The following is a 23,487-nucleotide window of genomic DNA, read 5'->3' as shown; positions in this document are numbered from 1 at the left end:
TGCCATCCGTTTTGTTACTAAAGCACCTTATACCACCCACCACTGCGACCTGTATACTCTAGTCGGCTGGCCCTCGCTACATATTCGTCGCCAGACCCACTGGCTCCAGGTCATCTACAAGTCCATGCTAGGTAAAGCTCCTCCTTATCTCAGTTCACTGGTTACGATGGCAACACCCATCCGTAGCACGCGCTCCAGCAGGTGTATCTCACTGATCATCCCTAAAGCCAACACCTCATTTGGCCGCCTTTCGTTCCAGTTCTCTGCTGCCTGTGACTGGAACAAATTGCAAAAATCGCTGAACTTTTATCTCCCTCACCAACTTCAAGCATCTGCTATCTGAGCAGCTAACCGATCGCTGCAACTGTACATAGTCTATCGGTAAATAGCCCACCCAATCTTACCTACCTCATCCCCATACTGTTTTTATTTATTTACTTTTCTGCTCTTTTGCACACCAATATCTCTACCTGTACATGACCATCTGATCATTTATCACTCCAGTGTTAATCTGCAAAATTGTAATTATCCGCCTACCTCCTCATGCCTTTTGCACACAATGTATATAGACTCTCTTTTTTTCTACTGTGTTATTGACTTGTTAATTGTTTACTCCATGTGTAACTCTGTGTTGTCTGTTCACACTGCTATGCTTTATCTTGGCCAGGTCGCAGTTGCAAATGAGAACTTGTTCTCAACTAGCCTACCTGGTTAAATAAAGATGAAATAAAAAAATGGAACCAGGCAGAATGGCCAGGCATGCAAACAGACACAGAGAGACACTTACATCATCAGGAAATGAGAAAAAGTTAATGAAACCATAGATCTGAAACCTTGGCGTAATGATGCATGTTCCCTGGAGACAGGTATCCCTGGGATACCGTTGCCACCTGAGCCTCTAAAAGTGCTAAAGCCAGTCTCCCTATAGGATTTCATGATTACTGTTATGACATCCTAGCTGTAGGGGTGAAATGCTTTAACTAGGCAAGTCAGTTATTAAGAACAAATTCTTATTTACAATGATGGCCTACCCCGGCCAAACCCAGACTACGCTGGGCCAATAATGCGCCGCTCTTCGGGACTCCCAGTCACAACAGGATGTGATCTCCCCTCTTTCTCTCACTCACTCACTCACATGGCTTGAATTTCATTTCACCTTGCTAGTGGCACCTGCAATGCCGCTGAAGATGTGTCAGATTTCAACCACCCTTCTTCCGCTCCCCTCCTCCCATTCTCTCAGTAGTGCAGGCTCACGGCTTCTCCCCCATCCCCTGGCTAGCAGGCAAGGCTTCTTCCCTAGTTGCCGACAGAACTCAGGGAGAGATGGAGAGAGATTTGGGACTCCCTTTTCTCAGTGGTCCCCCCCCCTTTCTGTGTCCTTTCAATCAGTCACCACTGTGTAGTACCAACTGCCTCTTCTGAGAAACCCTGTGCTCTGAGCAGCCCTGTGCTCTGAGAAACCCTGTGCTCTGAGAAACCCTGTGCTCTGAGCAGCCCTGTGCTCTGAGCAGCCCTGTGCTCTGAGCAGCCCCGTGCCCTGCTCTGAGCAGCCCCGTGCCCTGCTCTGAGCAGCCCCGTGCCCTGCTCTGCCTCTCTGCAGCCACAGGCTTACAGTGCTGTGAAAAAGTATTTTCAAATGTTCTCTACTTTTGAATATTTTGATACTCTATGTTATGAGATCTTAAACCAAAACCTAATATTAATGAGAACCTGGGTGAACAAATAACACAACAATGAGATACTTATTTTATAAACAAAGTTACTCAACACCCAATGCCCCTGTGTGAAAAACGATTTGCCTCCTTACACTCAATAACTGGTTGTGGCACCTTCAGCTGCAATGACTGCAACCAAATGCTTAGTAGTTGTTGATCAGTCTCTCACGTCGCTGTTGAGGAATCTTGGTCCACTCTTACATGCAGAACTGCTGTAACTCAGCAACATTTGTGGGTTTCCAAGCCTGAACCGCTCATTTCAAGTCCTGCCACAACATCTCAATTGGGATAAGGTCTGGACTTTGACTACGCCATTCCAAAACTTTCGATTTTGTTGCTTTTTAGGCATTTTTATGTAGACTTGATGTTGCTGCACCTCAGCTTCAGCTCACAGATAGAAGGCCTGACATTAGAATTCTCAGAGCAGAATTCATGGCAAGTCGTCCAGGTCCTGAGACATCAACGCATCCCCAAACCATCACACGACCACCATCAAGCTTGTCCATTGGAACAGTGTAAGGTTTTTACTGTGGAATGCAGTGTTTTGGTTTTCGCCAGGCATAATGGGACCCATGTCGTTCATTTGGTTGCTGTCATTGCAGCTGAAGTTGGCACAACCGGTTATTGCGTGTACGGGGGCAATTACTTTTTCACATAGGGGAATTGGGTGTTGCTTAACTTTGTTAATTAAATAAAATAAGTATGTTTCTGGGGTTATTCGTGAACTCAGGTTCTCTTTGTCTAATAATTCGATTTTGGTTGAACATCTGATAACATTCGGTATCACAAATATGCAAAACTAAAGAGAATCAGAAAGTGGGCAAATAGTTTTTCGCGGCACTGTATCTCTGAATCACCAGCTCAACTCCTGTCTAGCATACACCACATGGACTTGGGTGGGCCAGGATTTTCCGTCACTCAATTGTGTATCTTTCCTCATCCATCCACCAATCCATCTCACTTTTGCCATCCATTGGGCACTCCTTTTCTCTTGTATTTCTACCGCTCTCTGTCACCACCTCTCTCTATATATCTCTCTATAGGACACTGTACTCCGAGAACTCCGCCTCCCAATTTCTCATCAGTGCTGTGGCCCTCCTTTGTCGGTAGTGATAAGGGGAACTAAATCAGATGGCTCTGGCCCTCATTCACGCCTGGCATCCTCCTTTAAGACCACTAAGATTTGGCTACCCCACTTTGCACATTACCCAGTGTGGGGTGGGCCACTCTGAAGAAGGGCCCTTTACAATGAGACTTCAAACATTGGAATCTGTTACTCCCCAAACAGATGAATACTAGAATTGTTTTTTAAATTATTCATTAACAATTCATAGACTTGTGTCTATGAATATACGCCTGAGTGTGACAAGGCGTATAGCCAACAACATAATGAATGCCTGACCAACATCCTAAACAAGCACACAACACCTTTTAGTACAGATGAAGTGTCCCTTCTCAATATGGCAAACATACTGGTTATGATAAACCAACTCAGTGGCCTTGTAGTTAGTGTCTGTCCAGAGGTTGGGAGTTTGAACTCCGGCCGAGTCATACCAAAGACTGTAAAAATGGGACCCCGATGTATCTCTACTTGGCACTCAGCATTAAGGAGATGGATTGTGGGTAAGGCCCTGTGGTAGACTAGCGTCCAGGGGGTGTACTTGTACATCAAGCTGCCTCACGCTACAGAAACAGGATGACTGGGCTAATCACTGTTATGTCTATAAGCACCAACACAGAGCTAACCGGATCCTGTTGACTCAGGCTGCAGTCTTTTGTGCTATATGGCCACACACACACCAGAGTTTCCATTAGTCATGCTACGACAACAGGCTATCATTAAATGTGAAGACTGTAATATTATCAAATCAATTATCTGTGTAATTAACTAGGAAGTCGGGGCACCACGGGAAAATGTTGTTTATAGTTGCAATTTCCCGAATTTAACTCTTCAGATATTTTCCTATCGATTAGTCTAATATTAATGGATTATTACCTCCTCAGTCATTCCTGAATGTTGGAAACCATTGGATATTTGCACTAACCCTAGCATCAAGAATCAGCGATTAAACAAATTGACTTAATTATTTATTTACTAACTAATCAATCACAGAATTACATAAACACACTGACTTGATACACTCAAAAGTCCCTAGTGGGCTAAGCCGATATGACGGCTTGGTAGACAAAGGAAAGGGGTGGGGCCAGCTCAAGAGCGAGAATCTCAGTGGACCCACGTTGACTACACTACACTAATGGAAATGCTCATACTTTGAACATGAACAACAACTCATTCAAAAATAAATTGCAATTTACATATTTACGGGTGTATGCCTTTGTTATCCCTCTGCGATCGCCGGTACATCTGCTGGATAGTCAACCAACAGAAAGTCTCTGGTTTGTCCACCAGAGCTCAGTCTGTCGTAGTTGTAGTTTGTTATAGTGGATACGTCCAGAGTACCATTCAGTCATTCGAGAGAATGGATCTTTCTGAGTACCATTGTTCTTAGATCGGATGCGTTTACCAGGCTAAAGTATTTAAACAGCTGCAGTCTGAATAATTGGTTTTTAGTTTGTAGATTTCTTAACCATTTCTGCGTGGAGATGATCTCCACGTTCTTTGGTAGAGTTAATAACCATTTCAACATGTAGCGACAGCTTCCATGTTTTCTGGTCTAATGTACATTTAGTCAGAAGTGGGTTTTATACTGGAGTAGAAAAGGGGGCGTTCCAGGATGCCGTGTAATGTCTGTGCTCACGGGTGCGTGGCCACTGACTGATCCTAAGTTACTATGAAAAAAATTCTCATTTAGAAGACTAAGATCCCATTATCTTTCCAAAATAATTTATTCTCAATCATTTATTTTATACAACATTCAGATGTAAACCCATAATTGAGAAGTGTATACCAACAAAGAAACAGTGTCTCCTGTCCTTCGTGAGGTCACCAAATTAAACAAACTCAACATTGCTGTTCCTTAAGTGTCCACGGACAACTCCAACTGCTTGGAATTCTCCAACTGCTTGTCATTCAAGTGCATAGGCAACTATGCAAGCTTCAGGTCATCACACACCACTTTGCAATGAGCTGGAGGCAGTATGCATTTTGAAAACATATATTTAATTGTTTGAAACCTGAAGGTTTTACCTCATTATATTATGTCTTACCTTTCTTCGAAGTAGCCCAGCCAAAATCTAACCAAACGTTCAGGCAATTATTTTTACCAAGACTTCCATATGCCATTGAAGCCTGTAGCCTTTTTTCAAATCAACTTTCTCATTGTACAGTAGCCAAATGCACAATCTCCTAGTCATATTAGTGACTCATGCTAGTTGTTGCATATTTAGAGCTCCCGTTTTTCTCAATTTCTAACAGATATTTGAATCTGTCACAAATTGTGTTTTGCCGCTAATTGCATCATTAACAAACATTTGTGCGTAGGCTACTGCCTCGTGCGCATTGCTGCGCTTATAATGTGAAGACTTAATAGTGTATCAATATTGTATGCTAAATGTTCTGATCTGTTGCATGAGCCTCATTGCTTACCCCAAAAAAAGGGATTTAGCCTAGGCTTACTGGTTGAATGAATTTGGGATCTATTGACCCACAACTGTCCCAGAGTCTGTTTGGAATAGGCTATTACTTTCTCGCACAGAAAGACATGCTGACCAATATAATAGGTCATCTTTTCTCCTATGGGGGATAGTAGATTGACATTTTGCTGTTCTGAGGAAAAGTCAATGTGGGCAGTTACTCTAACATAGGCGGCACATGGGTTTCAAGTTTAGGGAAGCTAATTTTCAAAATTTTCACCATAGAAATGCAACTTTATAATAAAGCATTCCATCCTTGTATTTGCAGACTTATGTAACATAGCCTTCTATTTCTAAAGTGGTTATTAGATTGGATAGTCATAATTTAGGCAAAAAAAAAAAAACACTGTTTGCAAAAAAGTGTTCAGTGCCGCGCGTAGTGGCTTAGTAGGCTATAGGCCTATGTTTCTTCTCCTATGCACAGGAAAATGTTGGCATTTTAAACACACTTCCTTCAATTCTACTACACTTTATATGACTGGAGACATTAGCAGAATCTTTTTTAATATGACAAAAATGACAAGGTAGCCTACTCTGCTGACACTGACAAACAGACCAATAAAAAACGACGTCTGACCAGGCCTGGTATTTCGGGATTTTAGGGGCAGGGCCATTTGGCCTTCAAGAGGTGCCCAATCTGCCAATCTGCTAGTCAAATTGATTTGAAAACTGAAAAACGCTAGCTGTTGTGTTAACGTGTTAAGAAAAACATAAGTGTATGTAAATACATTATTAATTAGCCTACATGTTAAAGTGTAGGTGATACCCTATGCGTATTGGCCACAGTCTGTCATGTCCAGACCAATGCTGACAGGAGGGAGGTGCCAGAGAATATAGCAGGCTAAACTCATTGTTCATCGGAATTCAATAAGAATGGAGCACGCCGATGTGTCCGTGTTGCATTTTCTGTTAAGATGAGTTGCCATAAGCGAAATGTGATTTCTGTCATTCTGTGAACCGTGGGTGGACGCCCTAATCATGTTACACAACCAATGCATATTCGAATATTTCCAGAAGGAAAACCCTGTCCGTGTTTAAATGCTCCCATGGCTGGAGGTCTAATGGTCAGGATGTCTCGCACCCCACTCTGAGCTGCGCAGGAGGCGTGACGGGGACACACTCATTAGATAGGTGCCGCTAAGGACCAAAGGGCTGTAGTCACGCTTCTAGCAGGGGGGTTTGGAAGAAAAATAAGTGTGTGTGTGTGTGAATGGACCGAGAGACAAAATAAAGGTCTTTAGAGGAAAGTGAATGTCAGACACCTAGCTTTTTTCCTTCACCAGACTCTACTCTCCTCTATATTGGTTTTAATAAGATGCTTCTAGTTTTGAGTTGGTACTGAGGCCCTCAGGTCTCAGACATGTCATTTTACCAGACCACAGATCTGCATACCAATCCCATTGAGGTTGAGCTTGATTATGACTTATAACATGTAATATGAAACAACTGAACAAATACTGAGCCATTTAGATTTCAATTAGACTTTCCTGTTTGTTCAATCGGGTGAATAAACCCAAGCGTCTGATTTGATATTTCATTGTACCTTTGAATATTTGCGTTTTTTTTGTCTAAAGGACTGAAACTAAAAGTGGCAGATACGACCTTGGCAAATGAAACCAGTTTCTCTCGTGACACATGATATTCCACTGTACATGTGTGTTAAGTATGTGTGTGTGTGTGTGTGTGTGTTTTGTCTGTCCTAGGAATATGAAACTAACAGTAGCAGAGATGGACCTGGCCACAGTCCCCCGTCTCCCAGACAGAGTGTGAGGAAGAATCTGGACTTTGAACCCCTCTCCACCACAGCACTTATACTGGAGGACCGCCCTGCGTATGTACCACACACACACACACACACGCACACTGGAGGACCACCTTGTGTCCGTACCTCACACCTACACACACACCCACGTGTATGCACAGAAACACACTTATACACTGGAGGACTGCGCTGCGTAAGTAACACACACACACACACACACACCAAGAACAGAGCAGTCTATCACTGAGGCAGGAAGGAGTTAGCGGCGTTTCTTCTGAGTCATGGATCCGAATGGCTTTTCCTTTTTGTTGTACTGAGTACATATGGGATTGACTGTCTAGCCATGATCAATATGAGACCAGCCCAGCTCTCTCCCTGATCTCTGCCGTGCTGCCCTCAGGGTGGGTGTCTTGGATGGGTCGCTCTCTTTCCTTTTTCTCATACACACAGTATACAAAACCATTGCCCTTTCCGTGATATACACTGACCAGGTGAGTCCAGGTGAAGCTATGATACCCTATTGATGTAATTTGTTAAACCCACTTCTATCAGTGTAGATGAGGAGGAGACGGGTTAAAGTAGTATTTTTAAGCATTAAGACAATTGAGACGTATTGTGTATGTATGCCATTCAGAGGGTGAAAGGACAAGACAAAATATTTAAGTGCCTTTTGAACGGGGTATGGTAGTAGGTGCAAGGTGCACCGGTTTGTGTCAAGAACTGCATCGCTGCTGGGTTTTTCACGTTCAACAGTTTCCTATGCGTTCGGAGGTTTTTAAACCACCCGATGGTTTAAATCAGTCAATATAATCGACAACTATAATCAGACAGCAAGCGATATGAATCAGAGAGTGGGGTGCCGCCTGACCCACTAGTTGGTCAGAAGGTTCAAATCAACGTTTCATATCGTGGTGTTCGATGTACTGTAGATCGAATTGCAACCAATAAATGTTTTTCCCTACTATGGGTCATATTAGCGAGCTATCCCAGGGTAAAAACACTTTTAAAAAAAAAATCTGTTTCGTACCTTTGGCGAAGGGAAAGGATGTCAGAAGATCTTCTAGTTTCAGTTACAGCACAATGAAAAATGTCATTACCGCCTACTCAGAAATTATGATATGATAGGTTGATTTGAACCTGACCAACTTGTCTGATTCATATCGCTTCATATCGAGTGTTCTCGATTATATCGACTGATTTGGTTCTATATGGGGTGATTAAACAACTAATTGACCTACATTCATTCTATTATTTTAATTCCATTCGGTTCGTTTTTTTTCCCTGTGCTCTCAATGTGTACTTTCTCTAGAGAGAAATCAGACCAAGCCCGAACTGTGCAATGTAGTAGGGAGTTGGAGTTTCCAACAGGCCAATTTTCTACATAGTTTAGTGCAGAAAATGTGGTAAATAACTACAACGACTATAATCTATTGCACGCCTACTTGTCTGTAGAGGGAGAGAAGAGACAAAATAATGCACGATATAGAGGATATAGAGCAGCTTGCGAAAGTATTCACCCCCCCTTGGTATTTTTCCTATTTTGTTGCCTAACAACCTGGAATTAAAATTGATTTTTAGGGGGGGGGTTGTATCATTTGATTTACACAACAAACAGGAAATGAGACCAAAAAACATAACTTGAGTGTGCATAACTTTTAAGTCAATACTTTGTAGAGACGCCTTTTGCAGCAGTTACAGCTGCAAGTCTCTTGGGGTATGTCTCAAGTCTCTTGGGGTATGTCTCTATTAGCTTGGCAAATCTAGCCACTAGGATCCTTGCCAATTCTTCAAGGCAAAACTGCTCCAGCTCCTTCAAGTGTGATGGGTTCTGCTGGTGTACAGCAATATTTAAGTCATACCACAGATTATCAATTGGATTGAGGTCTGGGCTTTGACTAGGCCATTCCAAGACATTTAAATGTTTCCCCTTAAACCACTCGAGTGTTGCTTTAGCAGTATGCTTAGGGTCATTGTCCTGCTGGAAGGTGAACCCTTGTCTCAGTCTCTGGATAGACTGAAACAGGTTTCCCTCACGTTTTCCCTGTATTTACCACCATCCATCATTCCTTCAATTCTGACCAGTTTGCAAGTCCCTGCCGATGGAAAAACATCCCCACAGCATTATGCTGCCACCACCATACTTCACTGTGGGGATGGTGTTCTCAGGGTGATGAGAGGTGTTGGGTTTGCACCAGACATAGCATTTTCCTTGATGGCCAAAAAGCTCAATTTTAGTCTCATCTGACCAGTGTACCTTCTTCAATATGTTTGGGGAGTCTCCCACATGCCTTTTGGCAAATCAATTTATAACATTTTTGACATGCGTTTTTCTGGATTTTTTTGTTGTTATTCTGTCTCTCACTGTTCAAATAAACCTACCATTGAAATTATAGACTGATCATTTCTTTGTCAGTGGGCAAATGGACAAAATCAGCAGGGGATCAAATACTTTTTTCCCTCACTGTAGGGGGTTTAGGGATGGAAGAACAAAAACCATATAGTGACTATCAAATGTTTTACAGAAAATATTCCGTTCACAATTCAAAACAGTTACAGCCACCGTGTCAGACTCATCAAACTCTGATACTTATATTATGGTCAGTGCTTGCAAGATTCCCTGATCCACTGTTAATGACAGTACAGCATCCGTCTTCAGGATTAGCTTCCTGGCAAGACCCATGGAATGTTCTTCTCAATTGATAAAGTAACTATGCTCAAAATGTGGTGCCGCCTGTCCGTCCGGAATAAAAAGCAGCCACTGTTCTCGGATGTCTTCATTCTTCTGAAAATAGTGTAACGTTAAATTAACACTATGACATCCAGTACCCTGCACAGTGTGCTTTTTCCGGTATGCTGGTAAGTAGCTTGCTTGCTTTAAGTCATAAGACAAATGAAAAAGGGTTAGTTACCAGCCATGTTCTACTCGAGCAATCTTACTGTTTGTAAGCAAAGCCCTGTACATGTGGTGACAGTTTTAAGTCGTTACCACTGCTTGACTTGAGTACCGGCACTTAAAATGTTCTACTGCTTGAACTCCTGTTCCTCTTTATAGAGTATTAGGTCAACAGTATTGTGGAGCTCCTGCACCTAAATATTAACTGTGCCGGCACCCAAAATGAGTACCGGTACCTATTTCAGTCTGAGTAAAGCACTGAGCGTTACATATTTTAATTAGTTAAAATTACATGACGTTACATAATGACGGAAGTAATGCCTGTCTCCTGAATCCAAGCGTTTGACATTGGGGGAGGGGACCAGTAACTTTATGATCAACTTTGTCAATTTACCAGCTACAGTCATTTCTAATACTTGGGTCAATCTACTGTGAATTGGTTTAGTCTAAATATCATCCAATTTGATGAAAAACATGATTTTCACTCTTCGGGTCCGTTTTAAGAAAAATTATCGGAATTTAAATTGTAAACCGTGATTATTTTGTAATAATCAAACGAAAACCAAACCGACCTCAAGAAGCACTAGTCGCTCAGCACAGTTCCTTTACATACCCCCCCCCCCCCCCCCCCTCTCTCTCTCTCTCTCAAACTGCAGTGCAGCAGGACCATGTAGAGAGAACCTATTAGCAGCGCTCTGGCTCTGTCTCTCTCTCACATTCACACATATACCAGCCTAGCCCAAATGGTTTCCTAACTTATATGAGAGGTGGTCTAGGTACAGTTGATAGTAGAGAGAGGCTACTGAAAGTTTAATGCCCCTCTCTTTCTTTACGCCACAGTGAAGACTGTGTTTGTGGCTGTAATCCTGTAGAATATTTAGAGGTGCAAGTGTAAGGTGGTGTCTGTGCCAAAATGGTGGTAGAAGTGTGTGGTCTCTCTCTCCCTTTCCACCCCCCTCACTCATTTTCATTGCCTTTCTTCTCCTCTAATACCCCACCATGAATAATGTGAGGGATCATGTTCAAACCTCACACTCACTCACCCACATTCACTCTCTGGGATGTGTTGTGTTGCAGTAACCTGCCAGCCAAGCCTGCAGAGGAGGCCCAGAAACACAGACAACAGTATGAGGAGATGGTGGCCCAGGCGAAGAAGAGAGGTGTGTATTTATATGTATTCATCTGGATCATATCCGGCCATTTAAAAATTTTTTATATACCCTCATTGCTCTTAAAAATCCTTCTTTCTGTCTTGACCACTCATAGAAACGCATTACATTTATTTTGACTAACTTTCCATCTTTTTAGTTTACACAGGCAGCCAATTCTGATATTTTGCCCAATTACTGGTAAAATTAGCTGATTTGTAGAAAATAATCAGAATTGGGCTGCCTGTGTAAACGCAGCCTTAAATACTTTTATAATAGCTACTGTCCATCGTGAAAACTGACTAGATGGGTTCCCACTATACTGTTTTCAACCATGACATCTTTACAGATCAGCATTCTGAGAAGGATACTACAGTATATAATGGTGACAAACGGTGCATTCATAACGTATTCAGACCACTTGACTTTTTCCACATTTTGTTACGTTACAGCCTTAATCTAAAAAGAATGAAACTGTTTTTTCCCTCATCAATCTACACACAATACCCTATAATGACAAGGCAAAAACTGGGCCACTCAAGGACATTCAGAGACTTGTCCACTCCTGCATTGTCTTAGCTGTGTGCCTAGGGTCGTTGTCCTGTTGGAAGGTAAAACCTTCGCCCCAGTCTGAGGTCCTGAACGCTCTTGAGCATGTTTTCATCAAGGATCTCTCTGACTAGTCTCCCAGTCCCTGCCTCTGAAAAACATCCCCCCAGCATGATTTTTGCTACCACCATGCTTCACCATAGGGGTGGTGCCAAATTTCCTCCAGACATAACGCTTGGCATTCAGGCCAAAGAGTTCAATCTTGGTTTCATCAGACCAACATTGTCAGAGTCCTTTAGGTTCCTTCGGCAAACTTCAAGCGGGCTGTCATGTGCTTTTTACTGAGGAGTGGCTTCCGTCTGGCCACTCTACCATAAAGGCCTGATTGGTGGAGTGCTGAAGAGATGGTTGTCCTTCTGGAAAGTTCTCCCATTTCCACAGAGTGACCATCGGGTTCTTAGTCACCTCCATGACCAAGGTCCTTCTCCCCCGATTGCTCAGTTTTGCCAGGCGGCCAGCTCTAGGAAGAGTCTTGGTGGTTCCAAACTTCTTCCATTTAAAAATGGAGGCCACTGTGTTCTTGGGGACCTTCAATGCTGCAGAAATGTTTTGGTACCTTTCCCAGAAAATGTTGGGCTTTGTTATTAAGGGGTATTTTGTGTAGATTGATGAGGGGGGGTGGGGTCTGAATATGTGGGAAAAAGGAAGGGGTCTGAATACTTTCCGAATGCACTGTAATTCTTACAGTTGAAGTCGGAAGTTTACATACACTTAGGTCATTAAAACTCGCTTTTCAACCACTCCACAAATGTTTATAGAGATATTATTTAACTTATTATTCACTGTATCACAATTCCAGTGGGTCAGAAGTTTACACACAGTAAGTTCACTGTGCCTTTAAACAGCTTCCCGAAAATTATGTCATGGCTTTAGAAGCTTCTGATAGGCTAATTGACATAATTTGAGTCAATTGGGGGTGTATCTGTGGATGTATTTCAAGGCCTACCTTCAAACTCAGTGCCTCTTTGCTTGACATCATGGGAAAATCAAAAGAAAGCAGCCAAGACCTCAGAAAACAAATTGTAGACCTCCACAAGTCTGGTTCATCCTTGGGAGCAATTTTGTAAGGTATGTAATGGTGTATGTAAACTTCCGACTTCAACTGTATATGGTAATATCTTAATTCGAATGTATAGTATAAAGCTGATGTACTTATCCAATGTGACTTACTGTCTTGCGTGCAATATATTATTATTTTTTACATATGGATGGTCCTGGGAATCAGACCAATTATCCTGGCGTTGCAAGCACCATGTTGTACCAATTGAGCTACAGAGGACCACATATTTCTATTATATGGTTGTCTAACACTGTCTCTCTTCCCTCCCTCTGTAGAGCTCAAGGAGGCCCAGAAGAGGAAGAAGCAACTGGAGGACAGGTGCAAGCTGGAGGAGAGCATCGGCAACGCCGCCCAGACCTGGAACCAGGAGATTCTGCCCAACTGGAGTGCCATGTGTACGTCTCGGCGGGTCAGGGAGCTCTGGTGGCAGGGCGTTCCCCCAAGTGTCAGGGGCAAGGTCTGGAGCCTGGCGGTGGGCAACGAGCTCAACATCACCCACGGTAAGACACACCTCTCACTGTAGACTGCGTTGAATTATACACCTCACATCACATAACACACACCGGGGGGTGAAGTAAAGAGAGGACTTATAATACTGTAAATATCTAAGGATGAGATGCAGGTCTCAGTGCTAGAGGCGTCACAACAGACACCATGGTTCGAATCTAGGCTGTATCATAAGATATTCTTTGAGAACTAACAATTAACCAAAATAAAAGGAATTTAGCCGTATTGATTTTGCTGTTTATGTATAAAAACACATTGGCCATGCATGGCAAAATGCATAGAATTGCAGGAAATTAACTTTAAAAATGCAAACATTTCCCTACACCGTCAAGATGGGGGGGCACTAAAATGTTTTCTCAAATTCAGCCCAGCGCTGAAACCAAGGGCCATTGATCTACATGTATACCTCAACAGAATATGAATGCGTTCATCTATTGCTCTGGCAAATAATCAGAGGTGTACTACAGATTCAGACACTCTCAGAGGACAGTGGAAGTTGATAGGAACGCTTATTTATTGTGTACAAACCGGCAAGTTTAGACTCTTTGGCCTTCCCGCCAGAGTTCTACAGAAAGAAAAAAAAATAATGAGGATTTCAATCGGAAGTGACCATCTGAGTTTCTCGCCGCTGTTCCACAGTCTCGATCTATCCATGGCCGTGTGGGCGACGCATGGCTGGTGCTAGTTAGGGTTCATAATGCAGAGACGATATCGGTCTGTGAAGTCTCCTGTTCTTCCATAAAGAGCCGAATACCAGTATACCAACTTTGCTAACGTCATCACAATGAGGCCTGGTCTGTGTCCAAAATGGCCATGGTCTATTATGTAGAAATATCTCATTACACAGATTCAATTACTCCTCACTAGAGGGCAACGCCAGGTCTAGGAGAAGGTCAGTAGATAAGCACAGCGCCATTGAGACACTGCACAGGTCTTTGATAATGGAGAGAAGACCTTGAGAATGTATTCAGGCTTGATGTGCTGCAGCAGAAGGCTTTTGATGGGGACTACGCCAATGACAGTAATCCTGTCTGTGATTTACTCCAATGGTAATTGGCTCAAGGGCAGGTTTTATTTTGTGTGTGTGTGTAATAACAGGCGTAAAGTTGTGATGTATTCTATTTGTCCACAGAGCTGTTTAACATCTGTCTGGCCAGGGCAAGGGAGAAGTGGAAATCTATGCCTACTGCACCACCCACTGAACCAGAGACTGAAGGTAGTGATTGATTTGATTTATTGGGAGTACAAGGTAGAGAGAGGAAAAATATACTACTTTCATTTCTTTATCCGCTTTTTCTAAAGTGCTATTGGAAAAGTTTGACCTGTCTTACAAATGGTGGAGGGTTTCAATCGGACTCACATTGATTCTAAAAATAGCCTACAGAAGGTTACCGAACTTGAGAGTTGGCTAAAAGAAACATGTGATTGTTGAATCATTCAGTGTGTTTCTAACACGTTCTTCTATCCTTCCTGGCTGTCTGTGTGTCTGTCTGTCTGTGCGCATGTGTAGATGCAAGTTTGTCCCTGGCGGACAGAGAGGCCAGTCTGGAGCTGATTAAACTGGACATCTCCAGAACCTTCCCACACCTCTGTATCTTCCAACAGGTCAGTGGCAGAACAACCACCACAACGGTTTATGTAATAATAATATATGAACTCTATAGATGAGCACTTTATTCAGTGGATGAAATTAAATGAATTGGTGCGCATGTGTTGTCGGTATGCGTGTGTGTATGTGTGTAGTGTAAGTGAATGTGTGTGGGTTTTGTGGGAGTCTGTGTATATAGTGTGTGTATATATATATAGTATTGTGAGTGTGCATAGAGTCAGTGCAAGATGGGGTCAGTGCAGATAATCTGGGTAACCATTAATTAGCTATTTAGCTCGGGGGTAGAAAGCGGTCTTTAAGCCTGTTGGTCAGAGAGCTGATGCTCATTGTACTGTTTGCCAGACGAAAGCAGATTGAACAGTGTGGTTTGGGTGGCTGGAGTCTTTGGTAATTTTTTGTCCCTTTCTCTGACACCACCTAATATAGAGGTCCTAGATGGCGGGGAGCTCGGCTCCAGTGATGTACTGGGCCGTCCGCATCACTCTCTGTAGTGCTTTGCGGTCATTGGTGCTGCATTTGCCATACCAAGCGATGACGCAGCCAGTCAAGCTGCTCACAAATGGTGCAGCTGACAAATCTTTTCAGCCACCTGAGGGGGAGGAGACACTGTCGTGCCCTCTTTACGACTGTGTGGGTGTGTGTGGACCATGTTAATTCCTTAGTGATGTGGACGCCGAGGAACTTCAAGCTTTCGACCCGCTCCACTACAGCCCAGTCAATGTGGATCGGGGCATGCTCTGCCCTCTTTATCCTGTCTTACGGGTCTTACTGATGTTGAGAGGGAGGTTGTTGTCATGGAACCACACTGCCATATCTCTGACCAACTCCCTGTAGGTTTTCTCATCGCAGTCTGTGATCAGTCCTACCACCGTTGTCGTCAGAACTTGTTGGAGTCGTGCGTGGCCACTCTGTCGTGGGTGAACAGGGAGTACAGGAGGGGACTAAGCACACACCCTTGAGGGGCCCCTGTGATGATGGTCAGCGTAGCAGAGGTGTTGTTGCCTACCCTCACTACCTTGGGTCGTCCAGTCAGGCAAGTCCATGATCCAGTTAGAGAGGGAGGTGTTCAGTCCCAGGGTCCCCAGCTTAGTGATGAGTTTAGAGGGGACTATGGTGTTGAACGCTGAGCTGTAGTCTATGAACAGCATTCTCAGTTATTTCCCCTCATGTCCAGGTGGGAGAGCGCAGTATGAAGTGCAATTGAACTAGCATCATATGTGGATCTGTTGGGGCTCTATGTGAATTGGGATGAGTCGAGGGTGTCTGGGATGATGGTGTTGATGTGTGTCATGACCAGCCTTTCAAAGCACTTCATAATTACAGATGTGGGTGATACAAGGTGATAGTCATTTAGACAGGTTACCTTGGAGCTCTTGGGAACAGGGACGATGGTGGTCCGCTTGAAACATGTTGGAATTACAAACGGGGACAAGGCGAGATTGAAAATGTCAGAGAAGACACCCTAGTATTCCTTCTGTTGTTTTCAATGGTAATTAGCAGATAGTCTAAAGGTATTTAAGGTGTTAAAATTCCTCCTGTGTTTGGACAGGGAGGGCCATACTACGACATGCTGCACAGCATCCTGGGAGCATACACCTGCTATAGGCCAGACGTTGGCTACGTAAGTACACACACACGCACTTTATGAATTTGTCATTGGTCTACGCCTGTGCCTTTGTATGTATGTGAAGTGTCTCAGTATTTAATGCCTTTTCGTCAGACGCACAAGGGCCCCCACACGATAAGGGATTAATCAGAAACCGTTCCTTCTATCTCAGTCCTATTGTGTAAGGTCATAGAAAAGCACTATCTTAGGCTATGAACAAAGTGTCAGTGAGTCATACGTTAGCCTAGGGGTTTGTCCCAAATGGTACCTTATTCCCTATATAGTGCAATACTTTTAACTAGAGCCCTATGCGCCCTGGTTAAAGGTAGTGCACTATACAGGGAAGGGGTTGTTATTTGGGGGACAGCCTCGCTCTGCTCAACGGAACAGCCAGTATATGTAGAGTCTGAGAGACCAGCAGCAGGCCTCCATCGCGCCAACAAGATTAGTCCAACCTTTCTGAGATATTTGCCCACCACACCTGGCCCTTTCTCTCTGTGTGTATGTTTATGTGCTTACATCTGTGTATTCTACTGCCGCACTGACCTAACTGTTTCGATCTCGTTTGGTTGAATTCGTCATCATGCTCCCGGGAACCTTCCATACATTAGAACTATCAGATTGCTAAGCCCACTTTTCAGCTCGTTTGTTATTGCCTTTTGAGTCTAATGAAACGAGTTGACAGTATGTGGTCAAAGCCTCCAAGTCAGTATACCCTACTCTAGACATGTTTACTGTGGCTGCACCACACCCATGCTGAGAAACGGCACACAGTGTGTTTACAGAGAAATGCATCTTGACGTCTGGAGGAGTATTATATAATGCAAGATCAATGAGTTAGCCTCTGGCCTAAGTATTCTGAAATAACCTTGAAATGGACATGGTCTAATTGACTCAACAACCAAAAACGTATATATGTTTAGTTTTCTTCTTCTTCTAGTTTTCTTCTTTCTTTCTTTGAACCAGCAAATCAACAGTTATTTCTGGTTCTTTCTGAAAGTTAGCTGGCTAACTCATTGATCCTGCTTTGTACTATACAGCCCTGGACTGACCCCATATGTCAGGCCTTAGGATAGATTGAAGGCCTCTGGATAGATGGAGAGTTCGGGTTAAGTGTTAGATAATCTCCTTTTCCCCTTCTCATTATGACTACCGTAATTTCCGGACTATAAGCCGCTACTTTATTCCCACGCTTTGAACCTCGCGGTTTATACAATGACGCGGCTAATTTATGGATTTTTCCCGTTCTCACAAGATTCATGCCGCCAAAAAACTGAGCACGGTCACATAATGTGACGTAAATCGAGCGCGCTCAAACTTCCCATCATTCTGATTACGGTAGTAATTTGGTCACCCTCATCATGGCAAAGACACGGAGAAATGCATATGATGCAGCTTTCAAGTTGAAGGCGATCGATCTAGCTGTTGGAAAAGGAAATAGAGCTGCTGCACGGGAGCTTGGCCTTAATGAGTCGATGGATGATAAGACGTTGGAAACAGCAGCATGAGGAACTGACAAAAAGACAACAAAAGCTTTCAGAGGGAAGAAAAGCAGATGGCCCAAAGTATTTGCAGCCACTCGACATCAGTGTAAATCATGCATTTAAGGTGGCGCTCCGTGTTCAGTTGGAGGCTTGGATGACAAGTGGGGAGAAATCCTTCACTAAAACGGGCCGCATGCGAAGAGCAACTTATGGTCAAGTCTGCCAGTGGGTCCTGACAGCGTGGAGCATTGTCAAAAAATCCACTATCATCAACGGGTGTCGAAAGGCTGGACTGCTGCGTGTTGAAGGGGCAGCATGAGCTCGGCGGGGAATTTGATGAAAGTGACGAGAGCGACAATGAAAACGATCCAACATCGGATGAAGCAATTCTGAGGCTATTCAACTCCGACACCGAAAGAGATGACTTCAGTGGTTTCAGTGCACAGGAGGAGGAAGATAGTGACCAGTGACTTTCTTGGTAGGCTACTGTTTAATTTGTTACAAGCTGTGTTTCGTTAAAGCCTATTTATTTTTGTTACAAGCCGTGTTTCGTTAAAGCCTATTTATTTTTGTTACAAGCCGTGTTTCGTTTAAAGGCTGTGTAAAGTTAATTTATGTACAAAATACATCTTTTTTTATAATTCAGTGGGTGCGGTTTATATTCAGGTGCGCTTAATAGTCCAAAAATTACGGTAGTCCTCGTAGTAAGGCTCTTAACACCAGTCATGAACACCACCACTAACACTTAACATAAAATGTCACCAACACCACCCCACTACCATAACCGTAAACATCACTAACACACTATCTCGTGTGTTCATATTTGAGTACACAGTCCTGAGATACAGTATATCAACATAGCTACAGCAATGTAGCACGACGAACATACACGTAACATAGTCACTAACACCTGTTCCTCCCTGGGGGTTCAGGTGCAGGGCATGTCGTTCATCGCGGCGGTGCTGATCCTCAACCTGGACACGCCGGACGCCTTCATAGCTTTCGCCAACCTGCTGAACAAGCCCTGTCAGATGGCCTTCTTCAGAGTGGACCACAGCCTTGTGAGTACAGTTTAGTTACACACACACACACACACACAGAGAGAGAGAAAGGCAGTCACACACACGTAGTTAGTTGAATTTGGTGTTTGTGCTGGAACAAAAGCCTGCACACCCTGTTAGCACTGATTTGTACAATACACCACTGCAACCATAGCACTTGGCACCCTGTTGGCGACGTTATTACATTTGTCTGAGTCATAGCTCCTAGAGCCGGGCTATGTGGTCTGACTCGGTTGTTTCGTCTTGCTTCTACCTCCTCAGATGTTGAAGTACTTTGCAGCATTTGAAGTGTTCTTTGAAGAAAACCTACCAAAGCTGTTTGTACATTTCAAGGAAAACAACTTGACCCCCGATATTTATTTAATTGACTGGTAAGTCAGACCCCCATCTCTTTCTCCCTCTCTTTTTCTCTCTTAGTCCTTTTGGCTCATGTCAAATATGTGTACAATCTGTATTTTTGTGCCACGTAAATGAAATGAAAGATCACCTACCATTTTACGAATGTGAAAAAAAATATTGATTAAAAGATTGGCACGTTTTGTAGGTACTTTTTTTTTTCTCTGTGTAATATTTGCCCTTTAGAATGTGTTATTGTGTACTGAGGAGACCGGACTTGTGAGTGGCTTTACCGGGGGTGTCCTCTCCCACCCCGTGCTCTCGCCACACAGCTGCCACTTTTCACATCAGTTGCTTATACACAGATTAAGAGATGAGGGGGAGGTGGAAGTCAAGAGAGAAGCACTGCACATAAGCTATTGGACCATGTCAATAAATCCCATACAAACCAAAAGCACCCCAGGAAAATGCATTTAATCCGTAGATAGTTTGAGAATTTTCTGATTTACAGAGCCTTATCTGTTCAAATGCCATTGTCCTTATCTGCATTCTCTTTCTCACTCTCTCTTCTTGCTCATTGTTATATTTTTGTGCATTGGACTGTGTGTGGTTTTGTGCTCGTCAGCGTATGCTTGGTGTGTTTGCGTCCATGTCTCGATGGACTACTCACGCCCGTGAATGTGTTTGGGTGTGAAAATAACGTCAGGCCTCTCTCTGTCTTATATGATACCTTTTGGACCTCAATGCTTCAATATGGAAAGGTGTAACCAAATAAAGTATCTCTCTATCCATCTATAGGATCTTCACCCTGTACAGTAAGTCGCTGCCGTTGGACCTGGCGTGTCGGGTGTGGGACGTGTTCTGTCGCGACGGTGACGAGTTCCTGTTCCGGGTGGCCCTGGGCATCCTGCGCCTATACGAAGACGTGTTGACCCGCATGGACTTCATCCACAACGCCCAGTTCCTCACCCGCCTGCCCGACCACATCTCCCCCGACCAGCTCTTCTCACACATCCACGCCGTCCACATGACAAGCAAGAACAGGAAATGGGGGCAGGTGAGATGACACACATAGACATGGACATCTCTGGTTTTCCTCTTTTTTTTTGATTTTAGGAGGGATGTGCTAAGAAGCCTTCTGAGGCAGCTGACTTGAAAATAGACATTCTTTCAAGTGCGGCGCAACAGAGTTAGGAAGGTGGGGGAAGAGACACTTATGTCAGCTCTAGGTTTGTGCTTTGTTGGTTAGCACCACTGCCTATGTCCAGTATTCTAAAGAATGAGGCTTGATGGAATTTCCTGGAAGCCCTTTCCTATGTGATTTGAATAGATGAGGTCACGCCATGCTTCTTCCTTTTGAGTATGGTATGAACTCCATGCCCCTTGCTTAACATGACTGATATTTCCTTGTTTCCTCCTTTTGGCGTCCTCAGGTTCTTCAGGCCTTGCAGGAGCGGAACAGTCCAGTCCTAAAGCGCTGAGTCCAGTTAACCAGGAGCAAAACGACACAGACACTAGCTCGTTCTCCGATCCAGTACTCCACCTGACCGTATGAAACACTAGACGAGCCCAGGCCAGGCTGTGTGTGAGAGCTGCCCTCTGGGCCCCAGATAGACATGCCCTCCCTGGCATGGACCTACCCAGGCTCGGCGTGCTCACGGATGGGGAAAACCAGCCACTGTGTTCCCCCTGGACCTGGTTCATGGAGCAGAGACACTGGAGGTCTGGAAAGGACTGGGGTAAGGGGGTACGAGGATGTATTATGATACCCCCTCCACACATGTTGTGTCCCCCTTCCCCAAATCGAACCGGGCAGACGAAGGATGCTCTCGAATGTACTGTACACTCCCAAATGTCTATAGCACGGATGCTAGTTCCTCTTTTTCCACTCTCATCCCTCTTTCTCTCACTTTTTAACTCCCTGTGTGTCTCCTCTTTCTCACTTTCTCCTCCCTTTCTACCTCTACTCCCAGCCTCTGTTGCCGTTGGTCATTCCTACAAATCAACTGGGATTTTTACTGTTAGCCTTTGTTTTGTTTTTTTTGTTTGGTTTGATGTGGTTTCAATGTGTTTTTAATTTGTTTTCCGTTTTTATTTGTTTGTTTTTATTTGTTTCCGTACCATTCTATGACGTAAAGACTCCCAAGGAGAAACCGTGGGTGTTTGATTTGGGGACAACTGTTCATCGGCTTGAAAAGAGGGGGTAGTGAATTGATTTTTATTCTTCTGAAGATTCATCAGAAATACAACAAATAGCCTTTTTTTTTGTATGTAGTATTGTTTGAGGCACCACAATGTTACGGTTCACTTTTTAAAGAAACATTTGACCAAACCTCTTCAAAGAGGAAATAAGCTACGTGGAAAAATAAATGAAGTGATATTTAATGATGTCCTACACATACACTAAAGTGGTTTTAAACTGGAACAGTTAAGGTGGATTATGAGAATCTTCTGTGTCGTTGTGTGTGACACACATACCATATCGGTTGCATTTTTTTTTTCTGTTATTTTCTTTTTTTACACATTTCATTTGTCATCAATGAGTTATTCAGTTTTCTTTGTTTCTATTTGAAGTGTCATATCTTAATATATGTAACGGTTTGATTTTGAAGCTGCTTCACCGAATGTGTTTTGCAATGTGTGCAATAGAAGACTCCGGAAACGAAAAGAGATTGCTGAAGATCTTCTGTGTCCCTACTATTGAAAATGCTGGTATCCCTATTTGGCCTCAGAATGCCCTTCCTCTATTGGAGGTCTTACTCCTTGGTGAGGAGCAGAGTGGCTCAGATCTATTGCACGCTCTATGTTCCCTGTTCCCGTAATGCCTTTCGTCATGTAGCTGAAAGACCTGAGTCATGTCAGGAGCTCTGATTTACCCCGTTTCAAACTAACGGAACACACCAGCCTTGGTTTGAAGGTGTGAGCTCAATGGGAGAGAGTTGTTCAACAAGATGCTTTGGTGTGGTGTTCAGTTCACAGATCCTACTACTGCTTTCATGTCTGCCGCCACCACCACCACCTGCCAAAAAGATAACTCCTCTGTAGATGATTCTGAATGTATTGGAGGCTAGGTCCAAATGCAGGTACTGTACAGAACGCTCCGTACTCCAGAGCCCCCAAGCATTTAGTGATCCCCTTTGGCTGTTGGGGATCACTCCTCATCCCCCTGTGCATGTAGACATTCAGATCACTGTTACGAGGACGGATGCACTCCATGCCCCCTGCTCCCTTTTTGCGGTGAACACTGCAGTACTGCAATAAAAAATAACAATCATTCTTGTCACCTCGTGCAGTTTTCACCCCTGTAATTTCACACTGTCATTTGGGCAATTTATCCCGTGTTTTTACGATTTTTATTTTGTCTTGAGTACTTACTATTATCAGTGTCCCTCACGCGTGACCATCGAGGATCCTTGTGTGTGTGTTTTGTTGTGTGTATGTGCTTTTGAAGAGCTTCCGGCAACTCCGATAGCATGTGAACACGCCTTATATCACAGAAGTGCAACCTGGTAAGTATAAATGGCCCCCGTTTTAAATGATTGAGTACATTTTTTTTTTGTTTTTTTTTTGTAGTAAATCTGTTTTGTAGTAGCTTTGTTTTGATTTGTCAGTTTGACTATGTCCTCTTGTTTTAATGTGTGACATTTCCAATGGACCCTTTTCTGTTGTATTGAACTCGAGTTGGACTTGGGTGGCAGGGTAGCAAGGTCAACTGGAGCTGTATATAACTACTGTTTTATTCAATAAATGATCTATTCATACCGGTTGACTGACCCATGTTAACTTTTATCTCTACTACTTGTGTGTGTGTTGTCATTGTTTTTCCATAGTTGCAGAGCAAGTGATCGCCAGGAAACCGCTTCATAGCCAAAGGTGGTGTAGAGCAGGGGTATTCAACTCTAACCCAACAAGGTCCGGAGCATGCTGGTTTTCTGTTTTATCTGATAATTAATTGCACCCACCTGGTGTTCCAGGTCTAAAATCGGTCCCCCTGATTAGAGGGGATTTTTTTTTTTTTTAAATGCAGTGGAACTGGTTTATTATTTTTTTATAAAACAGCCATACATGAACAAAAGACAGACACACACACATTTCAACAAACA

General features: G+C 43.5%; 1 protein-coding gene across 1 annotated transcript in view; it reads left to right on the top strand.

Annotated features, from left to right (window-relative positions):
- The window catches only part of LOC139416199 (TBC1 domain family member 14-like), a 70,292-nt gene extending 47,115 nt beyond the window's left edge, over positions 1 to 23,177 (top strand). The window contains exons 4-13 of the mRNA XM_071164583.1: positions 7,013 to 7,140; positions 11,042 to 11,124; positions 13,057 to 13,281; positions 14,421 to 14,504; positions 14,799 to 14,893; positions 16,447 to 16,518; positions 18,920 to 19,048; positions 19,310 to 19,419; positions 20,183 to 20,441; positions 20,818 to 23,177. Coding sequence (XP_071020684.1) covers positions 7,013 to 7,140; positions 11,042 to 11,124; positions 13,057 to 13,281; positions 14,421 to 14,504; positions 14,799 to 14,893; positions 16,447 to 16,518; positions 18,920 to 19,048; positions 19,310 to 19,419; positions 20,183 to 20,441; positions 20,818 to 20,865 — 1,233 coding nt within the window. The 3' untranslated portion in view covers positions 20,866 to 23,177. The remainder of the gene's footprint in view (positions 1 to 7,012; positions 7,141 to 11,041; positions 11,125 to 13,056; positions 13,282 to 14,420; positions 14,505 to 14,798; positions 14,894 to 16,446; positions 16,519 to 18,919; positions 19,049 to 19,309; positions 19,420 to 20,182; positions 20,442 to 20,817) is intronic.
- The last annotated feature ends 310 nt before the right edge of the window (positions 23,178 to 23,487 follow it).

Source organism: Oncorhynchus clarkii, chromosome 9 (genome assembly GCF_045791955.1).
Source record: "Oncorhynchus clarkii lewisi isolate Uvic-CL-2024 chromosome 9, UVic_Ocla_1.0, whole genome shotgun sequence".
Lineage (NCBI taxonomy): Eukaryota > Metazoa > Chordata > Actinopteri > Salmoniformes > Salmonidae > Oncorhynchus > Oncorhynchus clarkii.
This window is presented reverse-complemented; position numbering and strand designations above follow the sequence as displayed.